This window comes from Olea europaea, unplaced genomic scaffold (assembly GCF_002742605.1).
Source record: "Olea europaea var. sylvestris unplaced genomic scaffold, O_europaea_v1 scaffold2546, whole genome shotgun sequence".
In the NCBI taxonomy this organism is placed as follows: Eukaryota; Viridiplantae; Streptophyta; class Magnoliopsida; order Lamiales; family Oleaceae; genus Olea; species Olea europaea.
In genome coordinates this window covers 8,860-34,432 of record NW_019243730.1, presented here as the reverse complement: position 1 = coordinate 34,432, position 25,573 = coordinate 8,860, and the positions used below count along the sequence as shown (strand labels likewise).

The 25,573-nt window shown below is 36.2% G+C and overlaps 3 protein-coding genes across 8 annotated transcripts in view; 1 reads left to right on the top strand and 2 right to left on the bottom strand.

The window, feature by feature from the left end:
* Positions 1 to 149: 149 nt before the first annotated feature.
* On the bottom strand, positions 150 to 2,555 carry LOC111382666 (rac-like GTP-binding protein RHO1). Of its 2 annotated transcripts, XM_023006698.1 has the most exons (4): positions 1,909 to 2,555; positions 1,158 to 1,267; positions 963 to 1,026; positions 150 to 447 (listed from the first exon to the last, which is right to left on the bottom strand). In XM_023006698.1, exons 1-4 carry the CDS (start codon positions 2,021 to 2,023, stop codon positions 377 to 379), a joined length of 360 nt encoding a protein of 119 aa, XP_022862466.1. In that variant the 5' UTR covers positions 2,024 to 2,555; the 3' UTR covers positions 150 to 376. The 2 variants fall into 2 exon arrangements, 1 of the variants encoding a protein (XP_022862466.1); XR_002700586.1 differs by lacking the exon at positions 1,158 to 1,267.
* A 2,790-nt stretch (positions 2,556 to 5,345) lies between these two features.
* Positions 5,346 to 17,237, top strand: LOC111382669 (1-phosphatidylinositol-3-phosphate 5-kinase FAB1B-like). Of its 4 annotated transcripts, none has more exons than XM_023006701.1 (13): positions 5,346 to 5,515; positions 6,057 to 6,099; positions 6,222 to 6,746; positions 7,232 to 7,978; positions 8,421 to 8,574; positions 8,746 to 9,090; positions 11,307 to 12,143; positions 12,238 to 12,569; positions 13,456 to 13,579; positions 13,666 to 13,824; positions 14,219 to 15,757; positions 16,056 to 16,322; positions 16,692 to 17,237. In XM_023006701.1, the coding sequence occupies exons 3-13, from the start codon at positions 6,232 to 6,234 to the stop codon at positions 17,019 to 17,021; spliced, it is 5,349 nt and encodes a 1,782-aa protein (XP_022862469.1). In that variant the 5' UTR covers positions 5,346 to 5,515; positions 6,057 to 6,099; positions 6,222 to 6,231; the 3' UTR covers positions 17,022 to 17,237. The 4 variants fall into 4 exon arrangements, with proteins under 4 accessions (XP_022862469.1, XP_022862471.1, XP_022862470.1 ...); XM_023006703.1 differs by having other exon boundaries at positions 6,057 to 6,746; positions 14,219 to 14,515; positions 14,651 to 15,757; XM_023006702.1 differs by having other exon boundaries at positions 6,057 to 6,746; positions 14,219 to 14,515; positions 14,639 to 15,757.
* Positions 17,238 to 19,660: 2,423 nt separating this feature from the next.
* Positions 19,661 to 25,573, bottom strand: part of LOC111382665 — a 6,192-nt gene continuing 279 nt past the window's right edge. The window contains exons 1-4 of one of the 2 annotated variants that reach the window (XM_023006697.1): positions 21,375 to 22,322; positions 20,737 to 20,862; positions 20,380 to 20,460; positions 19,661 to 19,979 (exon numbers count right to left, since the gene is read on the bottom strand). In XM_023006697.1, the coding sequence (XP_022862465.1) occupies positions 19,935 to 19,979; positions 20,380 to 20,460; positions 20,737 to 20,862; positions 21,375 to 21,383 (261 nt within the window). In that variant the 5' untranslated portion in view covers positions 21,384 to 22,322 and the 3' untranslated portion in view covers positions 19,661 to 19,934. Of the gene's footprint in view, positions 19,980 to 20,041; positions 20,461 to 20,736; positions 20,863 to 21,374; positions 22,323 to 24,702; positions 24,780 to 25,573 lie in introns of those variants that run through there. The other variant, XM_023006696.1, reaches the window with a different exon arrangement.

Below are 25,573 nucleotides of genomic sequence, written 5' to 3'. Positions count from 1 at the left end.
AATGTTCAAAAAATGTTGCTAAAGACATTTTGCAACATTTGGATGTATGTTGCAAATCTATGACAACGTTTTTTGACTGTTGCCATAGGTCCTTTTTTTTTTACAACAATTTATGTAAATTGACTCGCAAAATTAAAAATGATTCATTCTGAACAAATTTTGAAATTGCATAAAAATTGATAATTCAATTACAAATTTTTTAATCCATACACTTGAACATTAGAATGTGATACAACACAACCTAAATAAAAAAAAAGTTTCAAAATGAAATAAAATCGAGAATAAAATTTTAATACAGCTTATACATCTAGCAACATCTGGTTATCACATTCTGCTCAAACTGCAACAACACACTCAGATTGTTTCAGGTGCACCTTCAGAGCCACTGATCCCCCCATAGATTGTTCGAACAGAAAACTTGGCAAAGCACGAAATTCTGGTAATAACCTGGACAGTCATGGCAGCAAAACCACACTTAGTTAAATACACAGGACCCGAAAAACCTCACACAAATGAGGACGACGGCTAAATGGGGGGAAAAGAAAATGAATAACAAGTAAAAAATTATAATAATACTTCCAAAAGCTAGGGACAACCTATCCAGACGATATATACCAACTGAGGAAAAAATTGAACGTAATCATAAGGCCTGTATATCTACATTAAAGATGACAGCTTATACAGAGAACTATAACAAAATTTATAAAAAAAAAATAGCAAGTTCACATGATGTTCAAGGTGATGAAATTCCATAAAAGAAAAAGAATAGTTGGACAAAGTCATGAAGATAAATACTCCTCACTACTTAATGCACTTGCAGACTACAACTCCAAGAAGGAAAACTAAGAGCTATTTCTAGTTGCTTGCATATTTAGATTACCACTATTTCTCATATAAAAGAACAGAGCAGCAAAGTATTATAATAGCATAACAAAAAAAAAAGGGAAGGAGGAAATCCTAACCAAGCTTTCTTCCAACAAGAATTACTGGAACTCCCGGAGCATAATGCCTCAATTCAGGAATCCACTGAACATCAAAAGATAAGCGTACAAAAAACCATAAGCATTATGCTATCTAAGCCATTTCTCTTGTTGTTGCAGAGGAAAGGAATGCACGAAAGGGCAATATTCATACTAAAGTGGTGAAGCCACTCTTACAGAATTTGGAGATGTTCTCGTAGCTGGTCTTGCTAACAAGAGAAAATGCAAGAATAAAACATCAGCCCCATGATAGCTCAATGGTCTTAATCTATTATAATCATCCTGACCTGCTCAACAAGATAAGTGCCTAAGGTACTGTACAATAAATGGTGTAAAGATGAATAAGAAAACATAGAAGACTATATGGTTATGCATTCATATGCAGTTTATGAAACATACTATGAACCAAAGGAACTCAGTTATTTACAAGTGTACTTATGCTATTTAACAGTCATTAAACTTCAATAGCTCCATGACACCATTACAACTCCAAAACCTGACATATTTGACTACAAGGCACCACAACCTCCAATGCAATATCACTTGGTATTATGGAATCATAGTCTTAACATCTCTGTATCCATGACTTCCAATATCAAACATATACTTAATTTTGATTTCTTGATTTCACAAACCCACATAGACACACGCAACTCTATTCTCCAGAAAACTCAAAGCAAGTGTGCTAGTGAAAATGAGCAGCTTTCAATGTTTACACATGCTAATCTATAGAAAAACTTCTTCAAATAGCGGCCCAACAACTCAAAAATATGATCAAATGAGGTCAAATTAAATAGGCAATCATATGGAAAGACTCACAATTTAATCAACGCAGATCCATTGATAAAATTGACTTACCCACGCATAAATATTCAACATTTATTTTATGATAAAGTAAATAGAAAGATCATGAGGAAAGAAAGAGTACCAGGTAGTGAAGGGCTTGAGAAATTAAGCGACAGTACAGGCGAGAAAGGCTGAAACAAGAGGGAGGTTGGCAAGGGAGGAAGGTCCAGAGTACGACTGAAGGCTCGCCGCAGCATCAGGATTAGAGGTAAAACAGTAATTTAGTTCTGGGCTTTATCGATTTACTTCTAAAATGCAAAAATCATATTCATAAAGTGACTTCAATTGTTAACTCTTTGCTTTACTAATGCAGACCCTGTGTTCAACAAAAACTGTGTCCATCCATTTGGAAATGAACACAACTCTCTGACATATAATACATATCTCAAGAATTACGAGCCTCCTTTATATCATTTTTAGTTAAAGCGTGCGACATTTTGTGAAAATGTGGACTCCAAGCTCTGCTGCTGGCTATTGTGTTCTAGGGCTTGAAGTTACTACCAGCTGCGTGAGTGCGTGACCTGCGTCTAGGGCTTGATGCTCGAACATTGGAGGCCGATGGTGGTGGAAATGTCAAATGTAGAATCGATTCGTCCCTGAGCAGTGAGCGGCAGATCGAAACGTCCCTGAGAAGCTCAACTTCGCGTCGAGGCCAACAGAGAAGGAAGGAGTGGAAGTGGACGAGAACTTGGGAAGAATGGATTGAAAATTGGGTAGGATTCGTTGGAATGGATTAATGGAACCTTTATTATTATTATTATTTTATTTTTCTAATTTTTTTCATTTATTATAATTGTTTAATTTTTCCAAAAGATATTTTTAAACGTTGCGAAAGGCAAAAGAAGGAAAAACCTTTCGCAACGTTTTAAAAACGTTGCGAAAAGCAAAATTTTTGCAACATTTAAAAAACGTTGCGAAAGGCAAAATCTTTCGCAACACTAAATAAATGTTGCTAAAAGCAATATTAGCATCATTTATTTACAAAATGTTGTCAAAGCTCAGTTATATTAACTTTTGGCAACATTCACTTATTAAAATATTGCCATAGGCCCCTTTGGCAACACTTATTGATGAATGTTGCCTTTTTAATGTTGCAAAAAGTGATTTATGTTGTAGTGTTATATTGATTTAGGTTTCAATATGTTTTGAACAGCGCTGCCTTATTGTGAAGGCCAAGTATTGGAGTATTACAATTTACAAACAACAAACTAAGCATTTTCTTCTTGATCCATTTGGTTTATTGGTTTGATCGATGGTAAGATCCAAAGCAATTATTTCTACAGCTAACCGCGATCGATTGTTTAAGTATCTAGGCATTAAAATTTTCAATAAATAATATAAAAAAAATATCCCGTTGAGTAAGCAGAACCATTAGTCTTATATAGAATGATGTATTCTAGCTAAATCGTCATGCTAGGTTCATCCCCTAGGATATTTTGATGCTTCTTCCCAATCTTATTCGTATTAAGAATTTTGTTGTGAATTTATCAGGTCCATTTGTGGGAATCTCATTGGAAGGAAATATTGTTGCTACAAGAAGATAGACAAAATCTCCAATGTTATGGCGATTCATACCTCACCACAACTGATATCCTTCTTGGGATAGTCAACAGACCAAAATTTGTTGAACCTTTATCTGCTGCCATCCGAGAACTGCATGCTAGTTTTGGCTGGCCCATGCCACTAATGGATTCCTCACTATGTGCATGGTTCTGTTCTCTTCTGTATAGCTGAATTCCTTTTTTATTTTTTTATTTTTTTTTTATGGGCATTATTATTTTTATGCCCATATGATTATTAATTGTTGTTCTAGGTATGTATAAAATTGTAGTATAGGTACTACAAAAAATTAGAAATAAAACAGAACGAAGAAGAAGAAAGAAGACAATTTGAGGAAAGTGATGACACTTTCTCCTTAAGACAATATTGCCCTGCTATAGTGCTTACGGTTCACTACACTTGTCTCGCAATACACAACATATTCAATCTTGTGGTAATAGCACTTCAAACCACAAGAAAACGGCGAACTTCCGACAGAGTTCTCTCTCTACAAGGGAATTTGGAGAGTGTTTGCAAGATATATATGGAATGCTCAATGCAAATATGAGATGGTAAGGACTTCCAAGGGGTCATGTTTATAGAAGATAAGGGGTTGTGGACAAAGTGGTGTAGGTCAAACCTTGCAACCTTTCAACATGCTTTGTTGCTAGCTTTCCGTTGGGCTCTCACTCAAGCAAAAGTGTCAAAATTTTTATAGAGACTTTTTCGCTCGCTTTTCACTAGACTGTTGCTCGAGCGATAGTCAAGTAAGTCTTTTTTCCCTATTTTCTTCCCAATGTTGGACCGCAATTTCTCATTCATTCGGAATTGATTTTATTATTTCAAATATATCACGACGATATACTCGAGAGTAGAACAAATTGGTCAATTTACATTTGTAAGTTAATCGAATCAAGTCTGAATATTTGACCGAAGTTGACACGAAAGTCACATTTCCAACTTTGGTTTTTTAACACTTCAATTTTCCTTGATTTTAAACCAATTTCCAACATTATTTAATTGTGTTTATTTTTTATTTCTCTTTTCAGTTTATTTATGGTTTTAATTAAATGTGAATTTGTTTATAACTGGAAAGCATTTGGCAGTAGCACACCTGTCGTTCCCTCTTTCTTCACAATTATTGACGTTATTTATTGAAACAAGTGGACAAAGGCATACAAATTTCGAAAAGAAAATTTGTACAAGCTTTTAGAGGGCAAATTAAGGTTGAAAAACTAAATTTATAGGCAATGTTCTGAAACTTGCCGATCGACTTGTTCAATCCCAAAAATCGAGATTTCGATCGAAAACCCTATTCCAATTGTATGATATTCAAATCGGTTCGTGCAATCGAAAATTTGAATAATTTGTTGTGCTCTTATTTTAGAAAATAACTAAATACGTCTTTCAACTTCGGTGAATGAATTTTAGTGAAATTTTAATTAGGTTATTCAACTCTAATATTTCTTATTCAGATCACTAAAATTTAATTTACTCTCAATACTCATTTATTTAGTATATTTATGGTAATAATTCTCCAATATTATTAATAAATTACATTAACTCTCTTTACAATCTTTTTCATAGTATGATTGTCAGTCCTCGAACTTCAAAAGTAGGATTTTGAATTCTCAATCCAGTTAGAATATAAATATATGTCCTTACATGGGTGAAAACCTTCCCTTCTTTGGACTGAAAAATCATTTATTAATCTTTTAAAAATTTTCTTCGATTGAACTGAAAGTCGCATTCAATTTCAATATTCACATTGACTATTTAGATCTTGCAAGATTCAAATTCACATATTAAAATAAAATTAAGAACCTAAAAATTTACCTTCGAAAAGTGGAGATCCATAATTATAACACATGAAAGGGTAGGGGCTCGACACTAATTTACCCTAATAATGTGGAATTATTATTATAGCCCAAACGTTTCATCTCCACACAATCAAAATCTATAAAACTACTTTATATCCTTATCGGTTACGTAATATTTGCATAAAATGACAGTTACAGCTGAGCAATGGAGTCTGGCGGGGTTTATTTACGAATTTCATGTGAAAATTAATTTTATTATTTGCAATCTGAACCCAAAAAAAGAAGCGATAAGCAGGTGAATTACAGAAGAGAAGAAGACAGAAAGAAGAGGTATTCACTGTCGCTTTCGCAAGTCTGTGACGCCTCATAAGAATTTCGTGAATACCATACCAACCAATTTTTTTCTATCAATTTTTGTTTTTTGCTCTTAATTTTTACTTTGAATAAATTTTCAGGCGCCGCTAAAAATTGCTCCAATTTAAGCTGTACAATTTCATTTTCCCTTTTTGTTGTTAATTTTGGACTTTCCTGAACCTTAAATTTGTTCCATTAGGTGTGTGAAATTTTTACGAATAATTAGTATTTTTGGCAGAATATGAAATTTTGAAGAAATTGTTTCTGGGTATTTTGATTTTTTGAATTATCTCAGTTGTTGTTCCTCCCCGATTAGTATATGAAGAACTACCATATTTCATAAAATTGTAGTGGCTAAAGGTTATCTAAAATTGCAAAGTTGTTCAATTTGTTGTTTTTCTCCTGTTTTGCTTGTACGGTTGGTGCTCGCCCACTGTTTATACCGTTTCCAGTTAAACTTTTTAGTGCAGAATTATTCAAGGGATCTTTACATGAGCTGATACCTTTTCATTTCTAGGAAAATCCACCTAGGTAGGCCAGGGCTGATGATCAATTGACAGGTATCAGTATGTATCACTTTATATACATTCATGGGTACTACTGATAATAATAAATTTTCCGAGATAGTTGACATAGTGAAATCATGGATATCACGAAGGCCTGAGCACGTGGATATGTCCAGGAATTTTTGGATGCCCGACGAGAGCTGCAGAGTGTGCTACGAGTGTGATTCTCAATTCACCATTTTTAACCGTAGACATCACTGCCGATTGTGTGGACGGGTTTTCTGTGCCAGATGCACTGCTAACTCTGTTCCTGCCCTCTCTGATGAACCTAGGAGTGCAAGGGAAGACTGGGATCGAGTTAGAGTTTGTAATTACTGTTTCAAGCAGTGGGAGCAAGGATTTGCTGCTGCTGGTAATGGTATGACTTCATCAAGTCCGCGACTGAGTCCATCTTCCTCCACTACTAGTTTGGTCAGCATTCAATCTAGTTGCCACACTTGTAACAGTAACAGCAGTGCTGGTTCAGCTGCATGTTCTACAGGGTCATTCCAGCATGTTCCATATAGCGCTTGTCATATCTCTGGTCATTCTGCTCAAACGGATTCAAATCCAGTCAAGCAAGATCTGGTAACAAGTCCTGCAAATTTGGGAAACATTGATGCAAGGGATATTTTCTGTGACCAGTTTGGATCACCCAGCAGGTATTCTCTCAACATATTTGAGGCAAGAAAACAGCATTATCATTGCATACACCGACGCAGTTTGTTTGGTTCAGTCAGGTCTATCCTATGGAATTGTTTAAATAGCGTTTTGCCCATCTTTCTTTAAACTCAATTAGAATGAAGTGATATGTTGCCTAACACTGCTATTCGAAAGTATTTAACAAAATCCCTTTGCAACCCCCCCCCCCCCCCCCCCCCCCAACTATAATATAAAGCTTTTGTCACCTTTCTTCATTGCCAATGCTTTATGATCACATGGTTCATGTTCACATTATATTCTGTTCGTATGGTACTTGTGCTAGACTTCTAAGTAAAGATCTTTTAGGATACGTTGCATTGTTTTACATGTATGCAAATTTTCGTACTTATTGAGTGTTTTGATTGAAACTTATCTTTGATGGACCAACATTTCGCAATTACTGCTAATATTTATTTACTGCTTATTGCTTCATTTATGATTATAGGAGTGATGACGAGGACGATGACTACTCTATATACAGATCACATTCTGAAGTAAATCCATTATCTCGTGCTGACATATGTTATGATGCTATCAACTATGGTGAGATTGATAACATCTATGAGCCTCATGAAGTGCAACCTCATACGGAAAGTGCTGATCCAACTCGTATAAATTCTGATCTGTTGTTGCCTGAAAATTTTGAGACACAGAAATTGGATGAAGTGGCAAAGGTTGGGGAAGAAACAGATAAACAGAATCATGGCGTTGAGTCTGGACAGCCTCCTTTAGATCGGTTTAATGGTACAAATGTTGAACCTGTGAATTATGAAGATAATGGTCTACTTTGGCATCCTCCGGAGCCTGAAGATGAAGAGGACGAGAGAGAACCCTTTCTGTTTGATGACGATGATGGTGTTCGTGAGGATTCTACAGGAGAGTGGAGTTACCTACGTTCAAGTAGCTTTGGTAGTGGGGAGTCCCGAAGTAGGGATAGATCAAATGAGGAACATCGGAAGGCCATGAAAAAAATAGTTGATGGGCATTTCAGAGCTTTAATAACTCAACTTTTGCAGGTTGAGGACCTACCTGTAACTGAGGATAGTAATCAGAAAAGTTGGCTAGATATTATTACTGCATTATCCTGGGAAGCTGCTACTTCTTTAAAGCCGGATACAAGCATGGGGGGAGGTATGGATCCTGGAGGGTATGTGAAGGTTAAATGCATAGCTTGTGGACATCGGAATGACAGGTGTCTTCATTTGACTTTGCATGCCATTTCTCTTACAAGCCAGCTTAACCCATTTAGTGAACATGATATGCATTTGAGACTCCATCTAATTCTTAATCACTCCAAAAAAAAAAAATGTGATTTGTTCTTTTATTTTTTATGGTCATCACTTGTAAATTAGTTGAGTAGCTCAGAAGTTACTGGATTCTTTGTATTGAAGGAGGTAAAATTTATTTCCAAGTGTACCACAATCTGGCTTGTGTGTTTTGGACATAAAATTTTGTTGAGTTTCAAAAATGAAAAAATGTATAAAGAGTTCTGGACCTCAGTGGGAAGACTGGAAGGAAATGATCCTAGTTCCTGACTCAAGGCAACTGACGAATGGCTTCATAAATGTGTGTATAATATTGGCGCCATCTACTATTTTGCCATTCTGATCAGATTCTCTTTGTTTTTTCACCAGTACGGTAGTTAAAGGGGTTGTTTGCAAGAAAAATGTGGCTCATCGGAGAATGATTTCAAAAGTAGATAAAGCAAGACTACTACTGCTTGGTGGTGCCCTGGAGTACCAACGGGTTGCTAACCACTTATCAAGTTTTGATACTTTATTGCAGCAGGTTGTGATTGGAATGTCATCTCTTGGTTTCTGAATTATAAACCACTTTTTATTTTTCACGCTTGATTAAGATGGAGATATTTTTATTGGTTTCTTTGTATTTGGTGCTCATTTTACCAGCTTTTTAGTGATATATTGGTTTATTGCTCTTACGGGCTTTTGCTTGTTTCAGGAAATGGACCATTTGAAAATGTCTGTTGCAAAGATTGATGCGCACCATCCCAATGTTCTTTTGGTAGAAAAATCCGTATCTCGATATGCACAAGATTATCTTCTCGCTAAAGACATATCTCTTGTTCTTAATGTCAAGAGAGCGCTTTTACAGCGTATAGCCCGCTGCACGGGTGCAGATATTGTTCCTTCAATTGATCATCTTACAGATCCAAAATTGGGATATTGTGACTCATTTCATGTGGAAAAGTTCCTGGAAGAACATGGAAGTGCTGGGCATAATCGAAAGAATTCAACAAGGACGCTAATGTTTTTTGAAGGCTGCCCAAAGCCACTGGGATGTACTGTAAGTTTCGAAACAGTTTCCCTAATTGCATGCAAAGATTCTTTTTAAGCATATTTGACTTCAAGAATGAAAATTTAGAACTTTCTGAGGAGCAATTTGCAACTAATGCGTACATGTGACCACTTGATGTTGTAAATCTTGCAGCGGTTTTTGTTAGTTGCTTTTACAAATCATTTGAAGTTTATATTTTCCGTTAAGGAATTACATGTGATAAGACAATATATGAGTAATTATAGTTGGAGGAGAAAATATTCAATTCTCTTACTTTTTGTTGAATAAGTTACATCTTTAAATAGAGTACAGGAAATGACTTAATAGTAAACTAACTGAACTGATTTCTAGGATCTGCAAATATATTTTACAGCTCTACGTTCTACAAGTTTCAACAGGCCAGCATTGAGCGTATAGCTTCTTTAAATAGTTCACAAATATACATCTTGTGAAGTGAAAATTCCTGGTCTAGATCGAGCTACCTCGATACCTATGCAGTATATAAGTTTTTCTAGTCCTAGTCCTCAATCTTGAATTCATTTGCTAAATATGCCTTAAAAACCATGATTTCTCACGATTATCCCTTGTCACAATCATGTTATCGATTTACGTAGATGATCGAAGTTGAATGTTGGGTATGATCACCTTGACTTAAGCAGAATCCTTTCATCAGTATAGCCATTGTAAATCTTCCAGACCAAGCTCAAGGTGAGTGTTTGAGACTATAACTTTCAAAGTTTACACGCCTTCCTTTTTAATGATTATTTCTCATAGCCAAGAGGGATATCTATATACACTTCTATATTGACGTCACCATGAAGGAAATTTTTCTGCACATCATATTGTTGGAAAATCCAGCCCAGATATGCAACTGTTGACAACAAATTCAGATGGTATTCATATTATCCATGGGTGCATTAAGTCTCTTGTAGTCGACCAGACAAGCCTTGTACCTCTCTAAGATGCAGTCGTCCTTGAACTTGATGATAAAGATCTACTTATAGCATACTGTACTTTTTCCTTTTGGAAACTCCAATATCTCCCAACTCTGTTTTTTCTCTAAGGGTTTCATCTCTTCATCCATGACTTCTCTCCCGACTTTTTGCTATCAAAGCTTCTGAAAGTGTAGCTGGAGGGATTATATCTGTGTTAAAAACTTAAAAGAAGGCAATAAGTTCTGGAAAGAAACATATAATGAGACATCAGATGTTGCTCCAGTTCCTTTTCACAGAGCAATTGGCAGGTCTAAGTTTTCGTCAGTATCAGTAATATGATTGCTACTCTATTGCCTTCCACAGGTTCAACATTTGGAGCATGCGAGCTGTCAATTATTCCCTTATTTTTTTTAATTTTTTTATTATTATTATTATTATTTTTTTTTTTGTAGAATTAGTTTTTGTTACAAGTGGAAGGATCTTATGTTGGAATCATATGAATGGACATTTGACTCGTAAGACCAGGGTTGAAGGGCATGGGGTTTAGGCTGTGATCATAATGCCATGTAGAATTATAGAAGAAAATATTTAACTATTAAACCTTTTTTTGAATGAGTTGCAACTTTAAGTAGAGAACAGAATGACTGAATGGGAAATTAACTTAATGGTGTGGTTTCTAGGATTTGACAATATACAAAATTACTCTGTGCATGGAGAGTAATATACATATAAACTAAAAATACAATAGACTCAACTCTTCCAAGAATTACAATTAGGTAGTCTTATATACTATGCCCTATCTTTTCTTAAAATTGGATGTAGTGTCTGAACATGTGGGGATTGTATCTTCTCTACTCTTTTCATTTCATTTTTCTATTAACTTCTCTCTACTATTCTTGTCAACTTTTTTCTCAAGATGCTTTTGCTTTTCTGTTTTTTTTGATGGGGCTGGGGAGGGTTTGTTCTTTCCAAAATTGGATAGTGGCTTAGAATTTTCCATCTAACTATTTACTTATTGAAAAAAAAAAAAATGTGTTGGCAACTCTGGAGGATTTATTTTATTACTGAACTCATGTATAAGGACTCCGGTTTAAAATTTTACTTGACAATTTCTCTGAAGTTTGTTTCTAGCGTAAACTGCTAGATAATGGAGTTGAAAATCAAGTAGGATTATTGTGTAATTGGTCCTCCGTTGAATGTTTATCTTTACCCATTGTATCTAAATTTTGCCTCATTACCTGCCAATTTCAGAAGATAATTAAGATACCATCTTTGAATGTTTTGTTTTAGATTCTTCTTAAAGGTGCCAGTGCAGATGAGTTGAAGAAAGTTAAACATGTAGTCCAGTATGGTGTTTTTGCTGCTTATCACTTAGCTTTGGAGACCTCTTTTCTTGCTGATGAAGGTGCTTCGCTGCCAGAATTCCCGTTAAAGTCTCCAATGAAAATTGCTTTACCTGATAAACCATCAAATATTGATAGGTCCATTTCTACAATACCTGGATTTGCTGTGACTGCCAAGGAAAAGCCTCAGGGGCCTAAATTGCCCGACCATCTAACATTTCAATCCAGAAATGACCTGTTCCTAGATATTACACAATCATCAAAAACTGTTCCCATGTCTGAGGCACAATCTCCTCTTTCTGAAGCTTCTAATGCTCAAATTTTAAATACCAAATGTACACCACATCCTTTAAGGTGCAACTTCCCAGGTCATCAGCAGGCCCAGGTCACTGCTGACCATGCTTCTGAGGAGAACAATGGGATGGCTCCCAATGAATATTTTGTCTCTAAAACATCATCAGATCATATTGATGAAAAGGGGAGTAGAGATAATTTAGTTAGTAATTGTTTGCTCAATTCTGAGAATTCAGGACAAAGTTCTAGTTGTTCTCATGTTGACAGATATTCGGGACAGCATAATCTTCATCAACTCAAGGAGATAGGATCTGTGAAAGAAGAGTTCCCCCCTTCACCTTCAGATCATCAAAGCATTTTGGTCTCCTTGTCAACACGCTGTGTGTGGAAACGAACTGTGTGTGAACGTGCCCATCTCTTTCGTATCAAATACTATGGAAGCTTTGATAAGCCTTTGGGTCGGTTTCTTCTAGACCATTTGTCTGATAAGGTATTTCTCGCATTATACACAAACACATGCATTCGCTCATATGTCTGCATATTTTTTGTATGCAGAAATTGAGTATCTGATTTCTATTTTAAAGGTGTACCGGTGCCGCTCGTGTGAAATGCCGTCAGAAGCGCATGTTCATTGCTATACCCATCAACAAGGCAGCCTTACCATTTCTGTGAGGAAGCTTCTAGAATTCCTGTTGCCAGGTGAACGAGAAGGAAACATTTGGATGTGGCACCGATGTCTACGGTGTCCTAGGACCAATGGTTTCCCTCCTGCCACAAAAAGAGTGGTAATGTCGGATGCTGCTTGGGGATTATCTTTTGGGAAGTTTTTGGAGCTCAGCTTTTCAAACCATGCTTCTGCAAGCAGGGTTGCAAGCTGTGGTCATTCCCTGCATAGAGATTGCCTCCGGTTTTATGGGTATGCATTTATCTATCTCAGTGAATTACAACACTGTGCTCAGGGCCTGAGGTAACTGATTGGCCTTTCTGTAAGGACTGATTAAAAGAGTGAAAGCTGAAATCTGACAATTGACAATATACTGAAATTCACAACATGATTGTTACTCATTATATTTTGATGATGAAAATGGTCGGTATTTGATGAGTAAACTAATATTCATGTTCCAAATTATTTAAATGCCAAACTGAAGAAATTGATGAAGTTAAAATCCAATTGTAGGTCTGTGATATGAACATCAGTGTCGGCATCAAATAGAACTTAAAATTCTTAATCATGTCCTGTAAAATGCTCATCCTTGTCTCTTGAAGATAATCCTTCTATATAATGCTGGTAAACAAGCTTTCAGTGACACTTTAATTGGAATGCCGATTATCTTTCAGCATCTTGTTCTACTTTGCTGTATTTCTGTTAAGACTGTTTATCTAGTTAAGATTCCGTGCATACTTGTGTTCCTGTCTGATCCTTAATTTTTGGTCTTTTGACATGGACCTCCTCAAAACTATAACTAAATATATCCTCATCTTATTGCAGACGATTAGGCATTTTGGATCTGTTCTTTCATTTGAAATCCTTGAATTGATGTGTTTTTAGCTGTTAGTCTAGTCAAGATTGCATATCTACTCGAGTTCTTAGCGCCGATGGTTAAATAGCTTTTGTCTGTATGTTAATTGTTTTCATGAATAAATGCAGAGATTGACTGCTTTTGCTTGCATAAATCTTTCACCAAGGTCCAAGTTATGCTTACTGGCTGCTTCTTCTTCTTCTTTTTTTTTTTTTTTTTTTTTTTTTTTTTTTGTTTGCTGGTGTCCAAGTGCTCAATAACTTTGCTGTTTTTGACATGCAGTTTGGGAAGGATGGTTGCATGTTTTCGATATGCACCAATTGATGTTCTCTCTGTCCACCTTCCACCCTCAAAGCTGGAATTTAATTATGATAAACAGGAGTGGATACAGAAAGAAGTTGATGAGGTGAAATTATTTAAATTTATGCACTCATTTGCCTCATTGCCATAGTTTACATTTCTTGTTGAGTGATTATATATTGCATAACACAGGTTAGAAGCAGGGCAGATCTGCTCTTTTCTGAGGCGTTGAAAATTCTTCATCAGATGTCAGGAAAAAACTCGAACAAGTCCAGCATGGAAGCACCTGAATTAGGTGAACAGATTTCAGAACTAGAAGTCTTGCTGCAGAAGGAGAAGGAAGAATTTGAGGTGTTTTCTTGTTGAACATTCCCTGACTATTTCTGCCAATATACCAGACTTTGTAGTTCTTTATGTGATAATTTAAACTTCATTAACAGAATTAAAGTTCTCGTATTTCATTTTCTTTCTTGAAGTTAACCCTAACCATGAGTTCTACAATTTTTGTTTGCTAATGTTATTTCCTTTAGACAACTTCTTGTTATTACTGCTTCTTGAGCTAATGTTTTGGCATTAGAACCTAGACTGATGCATCACGTCTTCTCCGATTTTTACTGGGTGTGAATGATCTGTCAAAAAGATGGATTCTGTTTTTTGCTGCTAGAACACCTGTTGCCAACTTGATGCAGGAACATGATTATTTACTTCTGGTAACTGTTTCTCTAATTAAAGTCATGTTGCTTAGGAATCATTTCAGCACTTGCTTTATAGGGAGGTTAAAGCTGGTCAGCCTGCAGTTGACATTCTCGAGATCAATCAATTAAGAAGGCAGCTAGTTATGCATTGTTATGTCTGGGACCAGCGGTTGATACATGTTTCTAGATCTGATGTACATGGATCAAAGCTTAAACAAAAGTTTGTCAATTCTAGAGAGATGCCTAGTGAGATAGATGTAGCTTCCAGGGCTAGCAGAGGCTTCAGCAGTCGGGATTCTTCTCATTCCTCTCTTTCAAGTATGGAACTTGACATGATGCAAACTCAGGTAGGATATAGCCCAAATAACTTGCTTAATGAGATTCATAGAGGGGTGGACCTAAATCGAATTCTGAACCATAGAAAAAATGCTGATGTTTCTTGTTCTTCTGACACACATACAAATAATCAGTCAGATCTGCAGAAATCTGGAAAAACTGTGCGAAGGGCTCAATCAGGAGGAGGATTCGCTGTTCTGGAATCTTCATCTGCTACTTCAGATTCTGCATGGATTGGTGATCACCAGATTGCAACTGTAGCTTCCAAGGAAAATGGTATTTCACTTCCTGATTCGCTCCCCAGAGCATCTTTTTCTGGCAAGACACCACCCAGGGAAGAATCTGGTGTTGGGAACTGTACAAATGATCAATCTGTGGCTGAAGTGACTCCTGGAAATGGATTTGCATTATCTGTAAAGGGGCATAATGATCTCGAAAATTCCAGTGGTTGGATGTGGATACCCTTTTTGACTTTTCATTACTCATTTAACAAGAATTCTTCAACAAATGCATTTAAACTTGGTAAGATTAGTGATTATAATCCTGCCTATATCTCAACATTGCGAGAGTTGGTACATCAAGGTGGTATTAGGTTGCTGCTACCCATGGCTTCTGAAGACACTGTTGTGCCAGTTTTTGACGATGAGCCTACTAGCATCATTTCATATGCCCTTGTCTCCCCAGACTACCAAAACTTTATGTCTGAGGAACTTGGAAAGCAGAAAAACTCTGTGGAGTCCTCCACTTCGTTATCATTCTTGGACTCAGTGAATTTACTTGCACTTCAATCTTTTAGCGATGCAGCACCTGAATCTCTACGGAGTCTTGCATCTGCTGATGAGAGCATCTTATCCAATTTTGGATCCCGGAGTTTCGCAAGTTTGGATCCCCTTTTATTCACAAACACTTTGCACGCAAGGGTAGATTTTTCGGATGACGGTCCTCAGGGGAAGGTGAAATATTCTGTGACTTGTTACTTTGCAAAGCAATTTGAGGCCTTGAGACGGACTTGTTGCCCAAGTGAGTTAGATTTCATCCGCTCTCTTAGTCGCTGTAAGAAGTGGGGTGCACAGGGTGGCAAGAGCAATGTCTTCTTTGCCAAAACGTTGGATGATCGATTTATTATCAAACAGGTGACAAAGACTGAGTTAGAGTCGTTCATTAAATTTGCACCAGATTATTTCAAGTATTTATCTGAATCCCTAAGTACTGGATGCCCCACTTGCCTGGCAAAGATCTTAGGCATCTATCAGGTATTAGCTTTTATGAACCTTTTCATTCACGTAGTTTTTTCATTAACAGATACTTTTCATGATTTTCATTTAGTTGCTCATATTTAACCTCCCAAATTATTTTGAAGTTGAGTTCATAAAACTTCCATCCTAATTTATAGAATTTCTAGTGCCTCTTTTAAGGAAAAAAACTTTGCATGACTTTTCCTCTGTGTCTGTGCTTTCCAAAGCTTTTGAGCCACATATCTTCTTCATATGTTAAGAATTTATGTAATCATACTTAGCTGATCTTTTTGGTTGATTGGTGGTCACTTAATAGGTGACGTCAAAACATCTTAAAGGGGGGAAAGAGTCAAGAATGGATGTTTTGGTGATGGAGAATCTTCTTTTCATGCGCAACATCAAGAGACTATATGACCTTAAAGGATCATCTCGATCACGGTATAATCCAGATTCAAGTGGAAGCAATAAAGTTCTGCTGGATGAAAACCTGATCGAAGCAATGCCCACTTCCCCAATTTTCTTGGGAACGAAGGCCAAACGGTTGTTGGAGAGAGCTGTGTGGAACGATACTTCATTTCTTGCTGTAAGATTTTGATTAATTTACTGTCATGCTATCAAACGTGTTAACGTCAAGTCTAGATTTTCATGTGGGTTGAATTTATTTATTTATTTATTTATTATTATTATTATTTTTAATTCTAGGGATGGGTTAATTAGGTTGGGGGCCATTCTCACTTCCATTGCATTGACACGGTTATGGGGTTAATAGTTTGACTGGATTGATAACACCTTTTCCCTTAATAATCCTCGTATGGAGACTGCTAGAGGAATTTCAAGTATTTCTGTTTTGAGATTCTGATTACATTTCATAGTATACAATGGACATTTTCAACGTTCTCTGTGTAATTTCTGGACTCGTGCTAATGTAGTCTTATTTATGATGCTCCTACAGTCAATAGATGTGATGGATTACTCACTACTCGTTGGTGTGGATGAGGAAAAGCACGAGCTGGTGCTTGGTATTATTGATTTTATGAGGCAGTATACATGGGACAAGCATCTTGAAACGTGGGTGAAGGCATCAGGCATTCTTGGAGGACCCAAAAATGCATCTCCAACAGTAATTTCTCCGATGCAATACAAGAAACGGTTTAGGAAAGCTATGTCTGCCTATTTTCTAATGGTGCCTGAGCAATGGTCTTCCTCAGCGATCATTCCGGGGGCAGCCCAGTCGGACCTAAGTGTAGAAGAAAATTCAGAAGAAGCCTCCATAAAATTATAGCTTACGCCTCTATAATTTGAAGATGTCTTTTTCTTTTCTTAGTCACAATTCTTTAGGTAAATACCTAGGCATATGCCTGTTTTATACCCAGCAGCAGAAGAAAATTTACGCAGTCTGTTCATTTGATTACATTTTCAAGCGTCAATTGTACTTTGAAGTCATGTATGTATTCATGATATTTCTTTCTTAAATTACTTCGTCTTTATTTTTGGATTATTGGCTGTCCAATGAGCTCAGGTGGACATTCTGTTGTTCCGCTCCTTAAGTGTGCATATGCTAAAGTACTCATTGGGCACCAGTGGTTGTTGCCTGAGCAATGCTACATTAAAGATATGGAAATTGTTGAACTCTTCGAAAAGATGTTAGGACAAGAACGAACCATCAATACCGCTACAACAAGAAGAACAAAGAGGATGATATAATCTTGAATCACGAGTTAAAACTATTCTAAAATCGTTATTTGCTCCCTCATCGAAATTTGTTTTAGGTGCTAATTTCATCCACATGTTCATAACCACAACTCAGTATTACTATTCTTCTTCATCAAAATTTGCCGAACAATGGCTTAATGAAATCTGAAATTTGATTTCCTTAATCTTTCCCATGTATAGAGGTACACAGTTAAAGTTAAAGGTGTAATACAATTTTATCGTAAATAGGATAGAATTTAATTATTATTACAGTGAGATTTTCTTCATTTCAGTACCATTGTTTAGTTTCTTTATATCGGTAACATTATGACATTATTTTGCCTACATAAACAATGTCTTTGTACACTTCTAATCATCAATTCAATACAATTGACACACTTACAAAATTTTTGAGTATTTCAACTTTCTTCTTGCTTCGAGAATTTTAACTCCGCTTTCACACCGGTCAAAATTAAAGTTAGATAAAATCGATGAACACAAAAAACATTCCAGAAGAACATTTAAGAGGTAAACGTGCAAGATCCTTTTCTATTGATCTTTCGAGAAAAGAAAAATGGCAAAATCACTTATAATTTTCCTGCTGGGGGTGGGGCTTCAATAATGAGTTATTCTATTTGTACTTGTTTTTTTACATTTTGGTTTACTCGGACCCACCTCTTCCTCTCACATGGGGGTCGGACCCCACGTCATGACTCCCACATGGAACCCGACCTCATGTGAGAGGAGTGGTGGGGTCGGGTAATCCAAAGTGTCAACAACCAAGTACAAATGACTTAATTCCTTCAATAATTGCACTCCGATGGAATTCACAATCCCTTTCATGTTATCTACGTACAGAATTTTTGTTTAGACAAATGAAGTCCTACCCTTCATTGGGAAAATCAATTGAAATTTATTCAACAGACGAACATAACGTTAAGTAAGGTGATAAGTGTGTTTTTACTCACTTATTCGGTCCACAAAGCATTACTAATTGTTGATAAAAATTGGTTGAATATGACTTAATTCTATGCAATTTTATTTTGTAGGGCTATATTAATGGATATGATGGAACTCAAGAGAAAAGATGCGAAAAAGGGCAAAAAGAAAATAAATGAAAGTTCAAGGACCAAAATGTAAATAGCTAAAAGATGACCGGGAAGCATAAATAAGGATGTGAAATAGTTAAGAACAAATTTAGTAAGGACTTGAAGTATTGGGAGAAGAAAAAAAAATAGAAAAAGGATTAATAGAATCAAGAATTGAATTCGGGGATCAAAATGCAACATTTGAAAATTTTTATAACTGTGCGACAACCCAATTGTTTTGAGTGGACGACTGCCCAACATGAGTAATAATTACCGAGGCGAAAACTTTAGCGTAGGCGGCTGCACGGGATTCGCCTGGGCAAATCGCGGCGAAAAAATTCAGATTTTCTTATTTGACTAAAATTCTTATGGAAACAAATCATGTGAGGTATTTTACAATCCTAGAGCCGTCTCTAAGCATTCATCATGCATTATAACACAGTCATAAGGGTTTTTATAGGAGAGAACAAGGGCAAGAATGTGAAGATTGACATTAAGATGCAAGGATTCAATTCAAGATTAAAATTGGTGATGTCTTTTCTTTATTATTTAGTCTGTTTTCTTCTTCCTATTATGTTATGCTAAATTTGTTTGTACTAGAAGATTGATAAACTATGTGACGTAATCTTTTTATTTCTAGTTTTACATTATTGACAATACAACACGTTATTTAAATTTGAATGGTATATATGCAATTATTTTCTTCCATGATTATGTGCACTTAATTGTGTGAGTGTAGTAACTTATTCCATGCATTCGAGAGAAGAAGAATAAGTTTGACAGAGCATAAATCATCGTAGTATCCGATAGGGGATAGAGATATACTTCTATACTTTGCGTGAATCTTTAAGTGCTCACAAAATCATATGCATTTTTGCATATTTGCACCCGTCATAGAAATATAGGCTGATGGTATATGTTAATAGATTTAACATTACTTGAGAATGATCGTTGAATATATTTAAGAGCATTGATTTTTCAAAAAAATTCAACGTGTTTTCAAATTGTGGAACTAGGGTTAAAAGTGAACATTGCTTGGGGATTCATGATCCTAGTACGCTTCATATTCATTAATTACATCAATCTTGCATTCAAAACGTCACTTTGCATTCTAGTTCGTTTGAGTAATACATAGTTGCATGCTAGGTTAAGGTTAATTTAAGTCACTACAATTCATGTTTGACAACTTAGTTTCTGCTAAGGTCAAGGTAATAAAAATTGAACTAAATCAATCCCTGTGAGACGATACTTGGACTCAACATTCACTTTATTACTTATTAACGAATCGTACACTTGTTGAGTTTCAAATCGAAATATTATTTTCGTGAACATTAGGATTTGGACTCCCTTACAAAAGGTTATCGGGCTAAGCTTGCAAATCCTGAATTGACACCATATTTTGAATATACTCGGATTTAAGAAGGGACTGTACTGGAATATGCGCTCCAACAATGTTTGTCCTGCGGAAATAACGCGTTATTCATTCTTCATTGATATATCAACACATCTTATGGACAAAATATGTATAATGCATCCTGGGATGAAGTTTATTTGGTAATGCAAAAGGTTGAAGGGATGTTCCGAGCTGAGAAACGAACTAGCTTCTTCCAAATAAGCTAATAGGCCGGGACCACATTCCTAAATGAGTAAAAGACCCAGCTACTTCCTATACATAGACAATCACTAGAAGTAGAAAAGGACAGTATTTTAAAATTACATCCCCCATTCTCTCAACCTCTCTTTTCCACACCAACCAAAACTCTGTGTCAGATGACCGTCCAACCAAGAAAAGTCGTATGTTGAAAACAACTTAGACGTGTTGAGTGAGAAAATGTCATGCTTATTTGGTTTGAAGAGTACCGCACGTGTGGGAGGGTTTTGCAGATAAAGCTTCATTTTCGCCATTGCATTTGGCAGCTCTTGTTGAATTGCAGAACTGACCTGCAGCACAAAAGCACGTCTTTATCAACTCAAGGTCTAAAAAATGAAAAGCATATCAAACATTTATAAATTTGCCAAACAAATGCTAGATGTTAGCAGAATTTAAGCAAAGAAAGGAAATGTGGAAAAGAAATTATTTCAATATGCTTATTGAATAGCTATGTTATACATCTCAATAAACATAACTCAAAAGCAAAACAAGTTTAGTCTTGATAAACTAAGACATTCAACTAAAGGTGGAAAAAGAAAATACTACCGCTAATTCAAAAATTATACCTTCAAGACAAGCTCAGAGACCTTCTCCGGGGTTGCAAAAGCTTGATCTTTGAGTGGCTTTGCAATAGCAGACTCTACCTTCTGATTCTGATTTCCCAAAGACAATGCAACTTTGACAGCAGTCACCTTCGTAGACAAATTCGATTCATAGTTACAGATTATGCCTCTAAATGTTAGAAGAATTATCTGTAAAGGAAGGTATAATGTAGAAAAGATTTAAATGACAAATATCAAGCACTAAATTTAACATTATTTACTGACAGAGGACAATGCACTTCCATCTCTCACCCCAAATCCAATTCTTTTCCTAAATTTGCGATGAACACGTGATTTTTTCTTTTCCATTGGAATCTTTATACGGTTTATCATAAATTATATTTTTTCCTATCCTATTGTCCTCGGTTCATATTTATTTTAAGTTTCTTTCTGGTAGATTAGCTTTGCCACATAAAACCCACACATTTCTTCTTCTTTTCTAATTTTTATATTTTATATTTTTATTTTTATTTTTTCATCCGATGCTGCCCACCAATTTTCCTTCTAAGATACTTTTTTCCGCAAAACTAGATCAAAATCATTGTCACCGTTATCATAAGAAATTCTATCTGTTTTATCTGGTCCAAAAATAGCTGTCATACCTGATACATGACATCTCAAAATGCCAAAAATAGTACTGAGACAAGTTTTCTCCACATTAGTAAATAGAAGACAAAACCTTGGTGACAAGAGACAACACAGGATCCACAACCAGCTTAGTGACCAACATAATGAACTCCTCACACATGGATTTGAGGCTTCTCTCTAATTCCCGCATGGAGAATGAATACTCAACTGCATATTACCCCCAAGAAGATGTAATTTAAATTGTATGACAACAAAACCTAAAATTTTAATTAGAAAAGAGAAAGATGTTAAAAGTAAGCCAACTCAAAATGATCAAATTCTATAAAAATATTGTTCAAAAAGCACAATACTAAAGAAGTGGGAATCATACTTGTTAGGTTTAATTGTAATTGGCAATCATGTGAACAAAAAGGGTCAAATTCATAAATCTTTGGCTCGGGCCAAAAAAGGCTCGATGTGAAAAAACCCGAGCCAAGAGTTCTGGTTTGGCTTGGCTCGTTGACCCCTTAGTTAAGGTTAAACTTCAAAACAAGGAAAGAAGGACCATAGCATTTTTGCTTGCTTTTGACCAACACACTGCTCGAGCGGCACAAACAAAAAGGACGTCGCTTAAGCCTTTGTTCGAGCAAAAAACCGTCACTAACTTTTCATTGGACGATCACTCGAGCGACAGTGTTACCTGTAAAACTCTAATTTGTATTTTTTGAGAGTTTTAACAAGTCTAAACTACCCAAAACGACAAACATTTTTTCCCAATACACATTTTCCTTTGTGAGGTCTATCGCACTTAGGACAATGCTTATCACCATTAACTCCTACTATCTCCGTCTTTTCTTTCTTTGATGCATTATTCCCTTTTCCTTTACCGTTATTTTGTCTATCAAAGTTCCACTTCCTCTTACCTGAGAAATTTTGAACTTGGTAAGAATTTCCAACGTTTTGAGTTCTTTGATAAGAAATAGTCTGGACTCGCTTCAGGACTTCTCGATAAGTACTCAGCTTAAGAACTGACACTATGTCACGAATATAAGGTTGAAGCCCACGTTCAAATCTTCTAACCCGCTTTTCCTCCGTATCCACTAGATGTGGAGCAAACCTTGATAATTCCTCAATTTGAGTTCATATTCCACGAGGGTCATGGTTCCCTGTTGGAGTACGAGGAACTCCATCTCCTTTTGATCTTTCACAGCTGCCGGGAAGAATTTTTCTTCTACGAGTTCTTTAAACCTCACCCAAGTCATAGCCTGTTCTTCAGCAGGTGTTAATGACCTGGTAGTCATGTTCCACCAATGGCTATAGCCCCCTTCTTTAACATAAACACTGAAAATGTTACCCTTTCAGCATCTTCGCATCTTATAAATTTAAAGATACGTTCTAGTTCTCGTAACCAATCCTCAACTGCTAAGGGATCCACACTCCCTTCGAACGATGGAGGGTTCATTTTACGAAACTGCTCTATCATTGCAGTTTGATCCCTCGAGTTAGGTACTATTTGAGGTTGAATAGCTGGTTGGTTGGGCTCCTGATGATCAACTGGTACTTGTTGATTTAGGGTTTGTTGCCCAGTCAAAGATGGTGCCTGTTGTTGCTGTCCCAACTCTTGCATTACGGCAAGCAGTTCTTGTGCAAAGTTTGATGCATTAACTTCGCAACCACTAGAACTAGCATTAGCATTGCCACCGCCTAAGTTCATATTGGAATTTGGTGCACTGCCGTGGTTGCGCTTTGGAGGTATTTCCTTTGAATGAAAAATATTCATCCAGTTAGAATTACTTCAGAACGTAATACTAACTTTAGAAAAAAAATCCAAAGGCCAAGGCAACTTTCCTTCATATATATATATTATTATTTTTCACAAACAAAAGTCATATTGAGGTACAGTACATACATTCAAAAGTAGATGTACGTATTACATCCTATTCTATTCCAAATTAACATTGATATCTATACACAACCTAGAAATAGAATTTTACATATATATATTTTTTTCAGTTTGTTAACTTCTAATCACCTGTGACACGATCATATAACATATCGGAACCCAAAATCATATCGCTATAATCCAACATATATATTCTGAGCTTATAAACACATCTCTAGGCCATTTCAAAAGTTATACAAGACAGGACCCCCAAAATACGACACAATAGAGTGTAAGCTCAAAACAATAGCCCACAAAATAACCCTACAGGTCGTCATCCATGTACATTGATCTTTGGAATCCCGTAAGAGCTCCACAGCTAGCCGTGCCCTCTACATAGTTCTATGCTCACTTACAATGTAAGAACTACATAAGTCAATGCTTAGTAAGCAAGAATCATGCATGTCATGAGTATGAGTAACAAGGATATGTGACACCATGTCATTTACTTTAAACATCATGCTAAAGATGCATCATATTCCAATACTCATCAATGTCGACTCGAAATTATTTCATTTGAAATCTTTCATTTCATTGGGCCCTTGACCCACCAACTATGCACCGGATAGAGCTCTGCATAATATAAATATCAATAATCAAGTGGCCAATATGAAATCAACACCGGCGAGTGCACCATCCTCTCGTGACCGCTAGAGGCCCATCCCCTAACTACCCCTATGATCACCCAAGAAGTCTCCCACCCGACAGCGCCAATAATTATAACAAGGGCATAGTCGAGTGGTCCACCCTCCCGTGATCACCAAAGGCCCATCCCCTGTCTACCTTTGCAATCACCCAGGAAGTATCATCCGCGATGCCAAACGTATCACATAAGCATGCTTCACATGCCTCGGTGCCCTAGTAGTGGTCAATAAAACATTTATAAAGAAAACTTACTTTGAAATCATGTTTCGCATGCAAAGTTTTCAACCATGATCATATGTTGTGCATGCCAACGAAAATGCTCATGAATGACATGCTTAATAGAAGTTGATGTCAATGTATTTTGCAACCGCATACTCAATGATCATAATCATCATATAGGGTACAACAAGCTTTCTTATCAAAGTATGAAAATATCCTAATATCACTATACCACAAATGCTAGGTTCTTGCATCGTAGTTGCAAATAGACTATAATAAGTGCTTAAGGAGTAGGACACGAGATTGATGCCTTAAGGTTGGGTGTTAAAATGATAAATATTAAAAGCATGAGGTATTTAAGCATGAGGTGGTCACTAGTAAAAAAAAAAATCTGATTTTATATCTATCTTTGCAGGTATAAATCAAGTATCCTGAGCTTATGTTAATGTGTTTACAATCCATTTCACTTGCTCCATTTCACTTGCCCTAAGATCCCAAAGTATTTCATAGAACTAATTCCTCAACCGTTCATTTAATTTCTTACCCTTTTTACTTACCTTTTTGCCCTTGTGTGTGCACAAGCACCTACGGAGATTATATCACTTTCCTTTTTCACTCAACGTCGGAAAGTCACCTGTATTACCATTTAATATTAAAGACAATCCTCCATTTAATAGCCTAACACACACAAAATCCCAAAATACTTCCATTCATGTCAAAATAATTTAAACGAATTCATTATTCAAGTGACTAACGGCATTACAATCTCGTCCCATAAGTCTCATTTTTCCTTGAGTCCAATTATCAACATCAACGTCATCCAATTGTTGTCAACAACCTAATACTCCTTAGAATCTATTTTCTAAGCCCAAGAGATAATTAATTTACATGTAAAGGTTGAAATCATATTAAACACATAAATGGACAGAACCTGTTTTTCAGTTTTCATCACCATCCAACTACTTTTCCAATCCGTTTTCACCCCCTTATCCATATCCAATGACTCCCAAATTTTTACCACGTTTCTATAACATGTATGTGAAGGCAATAATGCTCTAAAGTCGTGACAAATCAAGTGTTCTCAGCATCAAAATAGTCCATTTCCACGACATCAAAATCAGGCAGTTTTCATTGTGAGAGCTTTCAGTTTCCATTTTATTAGCATGTCATCAAACAGATTCCAGGCTATTAGAAGACCATTTATATCCTTCTAAATCCCATATAACAACATTCATTTATATAGATACAAGTTATATCTTCAGGGGTATTACATCCTTCCCTCCTTATAAAAAATTCGTCCTCGAAATTTGCTTACCAAAAAGTTCAGGATATTTAACCCGCATTTCTTCTCTTTCCCAAGTGGCTTTTTCTGTTGACTAATTTTGCCACAATATCAATAATCAAATGGCCAATATGAAATTGACACCG